This window comes from Salmo salar, chromosome ssa13 (genome assembly GCF_905237065.1).
Source record: "Salmo salar chromosome ssa13, Ssal_v3.1, whole genome shotgun sequence".
NCBI lineage: Eukaryota > Metazoa > Chordata > Actinopteri > Salmoniformes > Salmonidae > Salmo > Salmo salar.
The window spans coordinates 26,188,639-26,200,848 of record NC_059454.1 but is presented as its reverse complement, the minus strand read 5'-3'; the positions used below and the strand labels follow the sequence as shown (position 1 = coordinate 26,200,848).

At 42.8% G+C, this 12,210-nt stretch overlaps 1 protein-coding gene across 1 annotated transcript in view; it reads left to right on the top strand.

Moving 5' to 3' along the window:
* Nucleotides 1-10,330, top strand: part of LOC106566694 (piezo-type mechanosensitive ion channel component 2-like) — a 28,483-nt gene extending 18,153 nt beyond the window's left edge. Inside the window, exons 31-46 of the mRNA XM_045692730.1 lie at nt 188-460; nt 614-872; nt 2,222-2,410; nt 2,497-2,698; nt 2,851-2,980; nt 3,180-3,327; nt 3,445-3,659; nt 3,773-3,931; nt 7,014-7,161; nt 7,428-7,616; nt 7,715-7,807; nt 7,902-8,071; nt 8,307-8,423; nt 8,644-8,723; nt 8,880-9,108; nt 9,663-10,330. Coding sequence (XP_045548686.1) covers nt 188-460; nt 614-872; nt 2,222-2,410; nt 2,497-2,698; nt 2,851-2,980; nt 3,180-3,327; nt 3,445-3,659; nt 3,773-3,931; nt 7,014-7,161; nt 7,428-7,616; nt 7,715-7,807; nt 7,902-8,071; nt 8,307-8,423; nt 8,644-8,723; nt 8,880-9,108; nt 9,663-9,915 — 2,854 coding nt within the window. The 3' untranslated portion in view covers nt 9,916-10,330. The remainder of the gene's footprint in view (nt 1-187; nt 461-613; nt 873-2,221; nt 2,411-2,496; nt 2,699-2,850; nt 2,981-3,179; nt 3,328-3,444; nt 3,660-3,772; nt 3,932-7,013; nt 7,162-7,427; nt 7,617-7,714; nt 7,808-7,901; nt 8,072-8,306; nt 8,424-8,643; nt 8,724-8,879; nt 9,109-9,662) is intronic.
* Nucleotides 10,331-12,210: the final 1,880 nt, after the last annotated feature.

Here is a 12,210-nt window from a genome sequence, read left to right as displayed (position 1 = left end):
CAAGATGGCACCAATAGAGAAGGTGGCCGTTTTGCCAGCTCCTCCTCAACAAATAAACTCTTATTTTATTTGACTTACTGTATATTTGGTTTCATATCTACTAACTCTCTATACCACTCTATGAACTCATAGTTTGTTTGACTCCATCTTATATCCATCTTTCTTTCTGAATTACATTTTTCATCAGCCATGATGATACTGTTCCCAATAAGGAGGACAGTAAAGAAGGAGAGGATGCATATGAAGAAGAGGAGGGGAAATATAAAGTGGAGGAGGAGTATAGAATGGAGAAGGAGGAATGGAGGGAGGAAGAAGAGGAGAGGGAAAAAGCTGTGATGCTTTCAGGATCCATCTCCCTGGACTATCTGGAGTGTGATGAGAATAGCGAAGATTTCCCAGACTCCTCCAGGCCTCTTAGTGAGACCAGGAACCTCACGGCCAGCGAGCTACTGCTCAACAAGTCAGTCATGGGAGATTGGGACTTGGTTTTTCTTGTTACAATCGTGGTATAGTCAAGTGTACCCATTCAGTTGTATCACAGTACCTTATAGTAAAGTTGAGTATCACAAAAAAAAAAAAAATTCTCACGTACTGTGATTCTCCTCTATTGCAGCATGTTTGGTAACGAGGAAATTGAAGAGTCTGATCAGTTCTTCCAGTCTCTCCCGAGACACCTGAGACTGGTGTTTGCCCTGTACAACACCATGGTGTCTAAGTCAGAGATGCTGTGCTACTTTGTGATCATCCTGAACCACATGGTGTCGGCTTCACTGCTCAGTCTGATCCTGCCCATCCTTATCTTCCTCTGGGCCATGCTGTCTGTGCCACGCCCAACCAAGCGCTTCTGGATGGCTGCCATCATCTACACAGAGGTACGCACAGCAGGCACCCCCAACGGAGTGATATGTTGATTGATTGGTTGGCTGGATGATTATTTAGATTGATGGTTAATTATATATAATATACACTATAAATACAAAGGTATGTGAACACCTCTTCAAATGAGTGGATTTGGCTATTTCAGCCATACCATTGCTGACAGGTGTATAAAATCAAGGACACAGACATGCAATATCTATAGACAAACATTGGCCTTACTGAAGAACCCAGTGACTTTCAAGGTGGCACCGTCAGAGGATGTCCCTTTCCAACAAGTCAGTTAGTCAAAAAGCTGCGAAGTAGTAGGCCACACAAGCTCACAGAATGGGACTGCCGAGTGCTGAAGCGCATTGTGTGTAAAAATCGTCTGTCCTCGGTTGCAACACTCACTACCAAGTTCCAAACTGCCTCTGGAAGCAACATCTGCACTTGAACTGTTCGTCGAGAGCTTCATCAAATGGGTTTCCATGGCCGAGCAGCCACAGACAAGCCTAAGATCACCATGCGCAATGCCAAGCGTCGGCTGGAGTGGTGTAAAGCTTGCCGCCACTGGACTCTAGAGGAGCGGAAACGCGTTCTCTGGAGGGATGAATCAAGCTTCCCCATCTGGCAGTCTGACAGACGAATCTGGGTTTGGCGGCTGCCAGGAGAACACTACCTGCCCGAATGCATTGTGCCAACTGTAAAGTTTGGTGGAGGAGGAATAATGGTCTGGGGCTGTTTTACATGGTTCGGTTTAGGCCCCTTTGTTCCAGTGAAGGGAAATCATAACACTACAACATACAATGACATTCTACGATTCTGTGCTTCCAACTTTGTGGGAACAGTTTAGGGAAGGCCATTTCCTGTTTCAGCATGACAATGCCCCTGTCCAGAAAGTGTGGTTCATACAGAAATGGTTTGTCGAGATCGGTGTGGAAAAACTTGACTGGCCTGCACAGAGCCTTGACCTCAACCCCATCGAACAATTTTGGGATGAATTGGAACACCGACTGCGAGCCAAGCCTAATCGCCCAACATCAGTGCCCGACCTCACTAATGCTCTTGTAGCTGAATTGAAAGTCCCCGCAGAAATGTTCCAACATCCAGTGGAAAGCCTTCCCAGAAGACTGGAGGCTGTTATAGTAGCAAAGGGTGATCAACTCCATATTAATGTCCATGCTTTAGGAATGAGATGTTGAACGAGCAGGTGTCCACATACTTTTGGTAATGTAGTGTGTATATCTATATATAATGATATAATAATATATCCCATTTAGCAGACGCATTTATCCAAAGTGACTTACAGTCATGCGTGCATACATTTTATGTATGGGTGATTGATGATTCCTATCTCTTCCAGCTGATTGTGGTGGTCAAGTATTTTTTCCAGTTTGGCTTTTTCCCCTGGACCACCTCGGCCTACCGAGGCATCAATGCGGACCGGCCCTTTGCTCTACCCAACATCATTGGGGTGGAGAAGAAAGATGGCTACGTTCTCTTTGACTTGATACAACTCCTGGCTCTGTTCTTCCATCGCTCCATTCTAAAGGTACTGACGGGAATGCTGGTTTTTGTGTTACATCACATAAAAGATAATAAAGCACAATTTTGCTAAACTTCTTCTTCTCTCCGTAGTGTCACGGTCTTTGGGATAACAAAGAGGTTGAGATGCCGGACTTCTTCAAGAAGTTAAAGAAGAAGACTGAGAAGAAGAAGATGAGTGGAGGAGACAAAGCAGGGGATCAGACAAAACTAAGACTGCCCTTCCTTCCTCTACAGGCCTCAACTGCATCCTTGTTTTGCAGACGGGGAAAAGCCAACTCCACTGAGACAAACGGTACATACATTCAGTAGCCTAAACAGTGCTGAACTATTCAGTTTGTTTGAGAGTGTATTATAGTTGAAATGGGGTGTTGCCTGAACAGATGGGAAATGTTACCCAACCTGAATATACTAATGTATCTTGATGTAAATGGGATATTCTTGCAGATGATATGCAGCTCAAAAAGCGCCACTTGAAGAAGAGGCACCACAATAAAGTTCCCCTGACCAGGAAGGAAAGGATCAAGAAGCTGATCAGAGAAAGGATGCTAGAGGCTAAAGCTGCTATCATAGAAGTGTGAGCATTTAGCACTCTATATTTACGGATATTCATTGTAGGTGTATTCTGTTACTTTCATTCCATATCCCCGGTGACAACTGGCAGTTTACAAACAAATCCTGGAGGCAGATCTTTTGACGGGACATGAATGCATCTTTATGTACTGGTTTAAAAATGAATGGACATTTTCAGCCATGGTCCTCTTTTGTCTTCGCAGTGCCCTGCACATATACCTACCTATCAGGCAGTTCTTCTATGACATCATTCACCCAGAGTACAGCCCAGTGTGTGACGTCTACGCTCTCATGTTTCTGATTGACGTGGTCAACTTCGTTGTCATCATATTTGGATACTGGGCTTTTGGGGTGAGAAAAGAGAAAAAAGAGAATACCTGTCTTGAGTCACAATTGAATTTGGAAAGCTATTTGGCCTACTTGTTTCAAGTGGATTTCTTCCACTGTTTTCTTTTTGTGTCGGAACAGAAACACAGTGCTGCTGCTGACATCACAGATGCTATTGGGGAGGACCAGGTCCCATCGGCCTTCCTGGTCATGCTGCTTATCCAGTTTGGGACCATGATAGTGGACCGCGCTCTCTATCTCCGCAAAACCCTCGTGGGAAAATGTGTCTTCCAAGTGGTGCTGGTGTTTGGTATCCACTTCTGGATGTTTTTCATACTCCCTGGGGTGACTGAGAGGTCAGAGTTAATGTTCATTAATTTACAGTTTAATTACAGTGTGAATAAATGTGTAACCATGAAAAAAGGAGCTGCTTATTGACCTTTTTCATGGTCATTCTCTTGTGTTCTAGGAGGTTCAACATGAACCAGGTGGCACAGTTGTGGTACTTTGTGAAGTGCATCTACTTTGGCCTCTCAGCCTACCAGATCAAGTGTGGCTACCCAAATCGTGTGCTGGGAAACTTCCTGACCAAGAACTATAACTACCTCAACCTATTCCTCTTTCAAGGGTACAGTCAATGCTCTATGATAGATTAACAAAGGCCAGAACATCCCATAATACCAGAGTTGTCCCACAGAGATAGTGAGGACTCTAGGGCCCAGTTTTAACATGGGCATCGCCATTAAGGACTTCCACTATTTTGAAGTAGTCAACTGAAGTAGTCAAGGATCACATCATGATCGCACACACACACACACCCACACACACACACACACACACACACACACACACACACACACACACACACACACACACACACACACACACACACACACACACACACACACACACACACACACACATACACACACACATACACACACACTACATGTTCATGTTTTTAAATGTACAGTTGAAATCGGAAGTCTACATACACCTTAGCCAAATACATTTCAACTCAGTTTTTCACAATTCCTGACATTTAATCCGAGTAAAAACTCCCTGTCTTAGGTCAGTTAGGATCACCACTTTATTTTAAGAATGTGAAATGTCAGAATAATAGTATAGAGAATGATTTATTTCAGCTTTTATTTCTTTCATCACATTCCCTGTGGGTCAGAAGTTTACATACACTCAATTAGTATTTGGTAGCATTGCCTTAAAATTGTTTAACTTGGGTCATACGTTTCGGGTAGCCTTCCACAAGCTTCCCACAATAAGTTGGGTGAATTTTGGTCCATTCCTCCTGACAGAGCTGGTGTAACTGAGTCAGGTTTGCGGGCCTCCTTGCTCGCACAAGCTTTTTCAGTTCTGCCCATACATTTTCTATTGGATTGAGGTCAGGGCTTTCCAATACCTTGACTTTGTTGTCCTTAAGCCATTTTGCCACAAGTAGGGTCAATGTCCATTTGGAAGACCCATTTGTGACCAAACTGTAACTTCCTGACTGATGTCTTGAGATGTTGCTTCAATATATCCACATAATTTCCCTTCCTCATGATGTCATCTATTTTGTGAAGTGCACCAGTCCCTCCTGTAGCAAAGCACCACCACAACACAATGCCGGCACCCCCGTGCTTCATGGTTGGGATGGTGTTCTTCGGCTTGCAAGCCTCCCCCTTTTCCTCCAAACATAACGATGGTCATTATGGCCAAACAGTTCTAGTTTTGTTTCATCAGACCAGAGGACATTTCTCCAAAAAGTACGATCTTTGTCCCCATATGCAGTTGCAAACCGTAGTCGGGCTTTTTTATGGCGGTTTTGGAGCAGTGGCTTCTTCCTTGCTGAGCGGCCTTTCAGGTTATGTCAATATAGGACTTGTTTTACCGTAGATATAGATACTTTTGTACCTGTTTCCTCCAGCATCTTCACAAGTTCCTTTGCTGATGTGCTGGGATTGATTTGCACTTTTCGCACCAAAGTACATTCATCTCTAGGAGACAGAATGCGTCTCCTTCCTGAGCGGTATGATGGCTGCATGGTCCCATGGTGTTTATACTTGGGTACTATTGTTAGTACAGATGAACGTGGTACCTTCCGGCATTTGGAAATTGCTCCCAAGGATGAACCAGACTTGTGGAGGTCTACAATTTTTTTCTGAGGTCTTGGCTGATTTCTTTTGATTTCCCCATGATGTCAAGCAAAGAGGCACTGAGTTTGAAGGTAGGCCTTGAAATACATCCACAGGTACACCTCCAATTGACTCAAATGCCATCCGTTTTGTCACCAAAGCTCCATATACCACCCACCACTGCGACCTGTATGCTCTCGTCACCAGACCCACTGGCTCCAGGTCATCTATAAGTCTTTGCTTGGTAAAGCTCTGCCTTATCTCAGCTCACTAGTCACGATAAGAACACCCACCCGTAGCACGCGCTCCAGCAGATATATCTCACTGGTCATCCCAAAAGCCAACACCTAATTTGGCCGCCTTTCCTTACAGTTCTCTGCTGCCAATAACTGGAACAAATTGCAAAAATCGCTGAAGTTGGAGACTTATATCTCCCTCACTAACTTCAAACATCAGCTATCTCAGAAGCTAACCGATCACTGCAGCTGTACATAGCCCATCTGTAAATAGCCCATCCAATCTACCTACCTCATCCCCATATTGTTTTTTTTACTCTTTTGCACACCAGTATTTCTGCTTGCACATCATCATCTGCACATCTATCACTCCAGTGTTAATTTGCTAAATTGCAATTACTTCACTACTATGGCCTATTTATTGCCTTACCTCCTCACGCCATTTGCACACACTGTATATAGACTTTTTTTTCTATTGTGTTATTGACTGTATGTTTGTTTATTCCATGTGTAACTCTGCGTTGTTGTTTGTGTCGCACTGCTTTGCTTTATCTTGGCCAGGTCGCAGTTGTAAATGAGAACTTGTTCTCAACTGGCCTACCTGGTTAAATAAAGGTGAAATAAAAAATAAAAAAATAAAAAATGATGTTAATTAGCCTATCAGAAGCTTCTAAAGCCATGACATAATTTTGGGTAATTTTCCAAGCTGTTTAAAGTCACAGTCAACTTAGGGTATGTAAACTTCTGACCCACTGGAATTGTGATACAGTGAATTATAAGTGAAATAATCTGTCTGTAAACAATTGTTGGAAAAATTGCTTGTGTCATGCACAAAGTAGACGTCCTAACCGACTTGCCAAAACTATAGTTTGTTAACAAGAAATTTGTGGAGTGGTTGAAAAACGAGTTTTAATTACTCCAACCTAAGTGTATGTAAACTTCCGACTTCAACTGTATGTAAATTGTAAAGTCTTTTGTCTCTTTCTTTTTTGTTACGTGTCGGACCCCTATAAGACTAGCTGTCACCATTGGCGTAGGCTAATGGGCTCCTAATAAAAAATCCAGGTCATCAGGAGGGATCAGCCAATTAATTATACTTGTGAGAAAACATTCCATAATTGCAGGTGGCAGAAAATCACCAACCTTGGCTTTATACCTCTAGGTGGCAGTATACAACCTTTCAGTTTGTTTTCCAACTCATAGTTGTGAATAATAAAATGGACTACTTTAAAACGAAGATGGCCTCAATGGCGCTGCCATGCTCTCATAGACGCCATAATGGGACATATACAAGGTTGTGTCCTCTAACTATCTCTATGGGTTGTCCCTGTATCCTCCTCAGGTTCCGCCTGGTTCCGTTCCTTATAGAGCTGCGTGCCGTGATGGACTGGGTCTGGACCGACACCACCCTCAGCCTGGGCAGCTGGATCTGTGTCGAGGACATTTATGCCAACATTTTCATACTCAAGTGCTGGAGGGAGTCGGAGAAGGTAACTGAGATGCCGAACTGCCAATAGGCTGGTAGTAGTTGTCAGTCTCAAACTCACCTCCATAGAGAGTAGATCTGACTGATAGTTGATGGTGAATCACTGTAGAATTAAAGGGGTTTTATCTGTCTTCATGTATATTTTATATATATCTATGAACACTAGACTAAGAATTATTGTATCAAGAACAATTGTGGGCTAATAATTACAACTTGAACTGACCGAAATTGTGTTGAACTATGAATCATATGTCTCTTTAATTTGTACAGAAATACCCACACACCCCAGGGCAGAAGAAGAAAATGGTGGTGAAGTATGGAATGGGCGGCTTCATCATATTCTTCCTCATCAGCGTAATTTGGTTCCCCCTCCTCTTCATGTCATTGGTCAAGTCAGTGGCTGGGGTGACCAATCAGCCTCTAGATGTCTCCATTCAGCTCAGCATAGCAGGATATGAGGTATAGATGACCCCAGAAACTCGCAATCTTTCTATTTTGGTCAAATGTTCTCCTTCTGTGAGACTGTTTCTGATGTTTTCTGTGTACGTTTTATACAGCCACTGTTCACAATGAGTGCCCAGGAGCAGAACCTGATGCCATACTCAGAGGCAGGCCTCAACCGGCTCACCAACCTCTATGCCACTCACCCGGTAAGAGGATCTTGTTACAACAAGTTGCAAGTTTGAGGGACTGTGGAATTGACCCTAAGGACCTCTGACATACTCCTCTTTCTAACTCTCTCAGTCAGCCATGCAGTTCCTTGTGAACTACATGGCCGAGGACATTGTCATTGCAAAGATCAAGAGTGATGCCAGTCTACTGTGGAGCATCAGCCCTGCCAGCCGTGATGCTATGATCCATGAACTCAGCAACTCCACCCACATCTACATCACCCTGCGATGGGTACTACTCAGGTACAATGTAGCAGGGTTGGATAGGGCTCTAGGTTGGAGACATGTGAAAGGGGTATATAACGCCGTTAAGGCTTGAGGTTTGACTTTTCAACCTTGTGTCAAAGCTAAGATTGTATGGTTTGTGCTATGAACATATGCCATATGATACATCCATAATGAACAACTTAACCAGTTAGTGATAGGAGTAGTGATTTCACTCTGTGTATGTGTGTGTACGTGTGCCCCTCCTCCCCAGAAATGCATCTCTGTCGATGAATGTGGAGACTGTGGGGGAACACACTGTCAAGTATGAGGACAGGGCCTTGAGGGACCAGATAGTTCAGATGCTCAAAGGGACACGCAGTGACTCTGTGTGAGTCTCATCATCACAGCACTCTCACTACATCATCAACTGTTACTAGAATTTACAGCCACAGTCAACATGACATAACTGTCAATAAAATAACCTACACTCTGAAAGCTAGTTGTAGAGGAACCTATTACATTCAAAAGAACTCCACATACAAAATATATGATCACAATGGTAATAGAATGTAATAGAATGTTATGCTGTCATTCATTCTCTCTGCTAGGGTCATTGAGTCTCTCCTACCCAAGTTCATCAGAGGTCCCGGAGGACTGGAGTCCAAGATGGCCACCCGTCTGGAAGTAGGTAAGTAACCCTCTATCCAACCATCATACTGGTCAGAGAATACATTTAACAAATGCAGATGCATGAATAACCATGGATCTTAACCAGTCAACTGAAGGTCATGGTCTCTGCTTCTCATTTATTCAAATCTTCCCTGTCCCATCTCCAACACCCCAGAACACTCAGATAGGCCTGAGGACCTGCAGATGTTGGCCTTCTACCGGCCCCTGTCCATCAAACTACAGCGGGCAGAAGACAGTGGAAGTGCAGAGGGGGGTCAGTGGTGGATGGTGGAGGAATGCACTCCTGGACAAGGGCACGTCCAGAGCAGCTGTCACAGCATTGAGATAGTAGTGTTTAACGACAAAGTCAGCCCCTCCAGCCTGGGTGCTCTAGCAGGACAGGGGTAGGTAAAGAAAAACACTCAATGCTTCCCCAGGAGCTATTTACATTTTAAGAGAACTATCCCTTCAAAGTGACAATCAGCAGTTGATACAGCCAGTTTTGGACTTATAAATTAATACTGTATGTACCCATTGACTCTTGAAGAATATAACTTAGAAATGCCTTATGAGCTTAGTTCAACTGTCGTTCCCCATCAGAACCCAAAATATAAGCTTGTTTTACTAAACAAAATGTAAACAAACACTATATAGCCTCAAAGCATGGTTAGAACTATAATTTTGATATCGTAGATGATCAGTCCTTGCGTCCATAGCTTTGTCTATGAATTTCAGTGGTTACATTTCTCCAGCCCCATCACTCAGCTTTTTACCAAACCCGGGGCAGGGCGATTGATTTGTTATTGTTTCTACTGGTGATTGACGCTTTGACTTGTTCTCACTGCTAAATAAACTCTTTGTCCTCTTTTCCATGAAATCCCATATGCTTATGTTGCTTGTCTGACCTCGACCTGCAACCTGATACCACCTCCTGTGCCATTCCACCTTGCTACGGTAGAATCGTGGGCCTGTACATGTCTGTGGTGCTGGTCGTTGGAAAGTTTGTCAGGGAATTCTTCAACGGGATATCCCGCTCCATCATGTTTGAGGAGCTGCCGTGTGTGGATCGGGTGTTGAAGCTCTGCACGGACATCTTTGTTGTGCGAGAGACTGGTGAGATGGAGCTGGAGGAAACACTTTTTGAGAAGCTCATTTTCCTGTATCGCTCACCGGAGACCATGATCAAGATGACCAGAGAGAAGAGAGACTAGAGAGCACAATGACATTTTAGTTACGAAAAGGACGATTTGTTTGTTTGTGTTCCTACTGTACAATGCATGCATTTTGAATCACTGACTACTTTTAAATGATTCAAATTTTTACAAAGGAAGACCGTAGGCCATAATCATAGAAATGTGCTCCAAGTGTGAAACTATTTAATTGAAGTTGAGATGCAACATTATGCAGTTTTAGATACAAATGGCTTGTATCGAGCTTACAGATGCACGTCTGCTCTACAGAATGTATTGATCTCAACATTCTGCAACTTTACACATCCCACTGAACACGACCCCGTTTCATTGCACTGAAAAGCTCATCTAGAAGTATTCACTCTCATTTCACACTGCACGTCTATGTACAGCATTTAATTAAATGAATAAAATACAATTCAGAGATTATATCCTACTTTTACATAAGACTCCTGAAGTGTTAATTTATGAAGATCCACTCACAGTCCATGTTGCCAGGTAAAGTACAGTGCTTTGCAAAAGTATTCATCCTACTTGGCGTTTTTCCTATTTTATTACATTACAAACTGTAATTTATTTTTATTTGGATTTAATGTAATGGACATACACAAAATAGTCCAAATTGGTGAAGTGAAAAAAAGAACTTGTTTAAAAAAATAAATTAAAAATTAAAATAGAAGTGGTGAGTGCATATGTATTCACCCCCTTTGCTATGAAGCCCCTAAATAAGATTTGATGCAACCAATTCCCTTCAGAAGTCACATAATTAGCTAAATAAAGTCCACCTGTGTGCAATCTAAGTGTCACATGATCTGTCAAATGATCTCAGTATATGTACACACACCTGTTCTGAAAGGCCCCAGAGTCTGCAACGCCATTAAGCAAGTGGCACCATGAAGACCAAGGAGCTCTCCAAACAGGTCAGGGGCAAAGTTGGAGAAGTACAGATCAGGGTTGGGTTATAAAAAAAAAAATCAAAAACTTTGAACATCCCATGGAGCACCATTAAATCAATTATTAAAAAATTGAAAGAATATGGCACCACAACAAATCTGCCAAGAGGGAAGGTGAACTAAAACTCACAGACCAGGCAAGGAGGGCATTAATCAGAGGCAACAAAGAGACCAAAGATAACCCTGAAGGAGCTGCAAAGCTCCACAGCGGAGATTGGAGTATCTGTCCATATGACCACTTCAAGCCTTACACTCCAAAGAGCTTTACAGAAGAGTGGCCAGAAAAAAGCCATTGGTTAAAAAAAGAAAAAAAAAAAGGAAACATGTTTGGTGTTTGTCAAAAGGCTTGTGTGAGACTCTCCAAACATATGAAGGTACCCTGGTCAGATGAAACAAAAATGTAGCCTTTTGGCCATCAAGGAAAACACTATCTGGCACAAACCCAACACCTCCATCACCATGGTGGTGGCAGCATTATGCTGTGGGGATGTTTTTCCATAGGCAGGGACTGGGAACCTGGTCAGAATTGAATGAATGATGGATGCCGCTAAATACAGGGAAATTCTTGAGGGAAACCTGTTTCAGTCTGCTAGAGATTTAAGACCGAGACGGAGGTTCACCTTCCAGCAGGACAATGACCCTAAGCATACTGCTAAAGCAACACTTGAGTGGTTTAATGGGAAACATTTAAAATGTCTTGGAATGGCCTAGTCAAAGCCCAGACCTTAATCCAATTGAGGATTTGTGGTATGATTTAAAGATTGCTGTATACCAGCAGAACCCATCCAACTTGAAGCTGGAGCAGTTTTGCCTTGAAGAATGGGCAAAAATCCCAGTGGCTAGATGTGCCAAGTTTATAGAGACATACCAAGAGACTTGTAGCTATAATTGCTGCAAAAGGTGGCTCTACAAAGTATTGACTTTGGGGGGGTGAATAGTTATGCATGCTCAAGTTCTGTTTTTTGTCTTTGTTTGTTTCACAAAATATTTTGCATCTTGTGGTAGGCATGTTCTGTAAATCAAATGATACAAACCCCCCCAAAAAATATATATTTGAATTGCAGGTTGTAAGGCAACAAAATAGGAAAAATGCAAAGGGCGAATACTTTCGCAAGCCACTGTATGCCTTTACAAAACAGGGGCAAACAAGAGTCATGGATGCAAACTTAAGTAATCCAGCAGACAACTTTTAGATAGGAGTTTTAATTCATTTTCTTAATTACAAATTAAAGGAAAAACAACATTTCCATTCTGTTAAGTCCCCCGTCTATCCACAAATCTAGATTTAACCCTTGCATTTTCATCCATTCACAAAGACAGACATGTTGGCCGGGACTTTGAAAAATCCTCTTGGCCCCGAAGA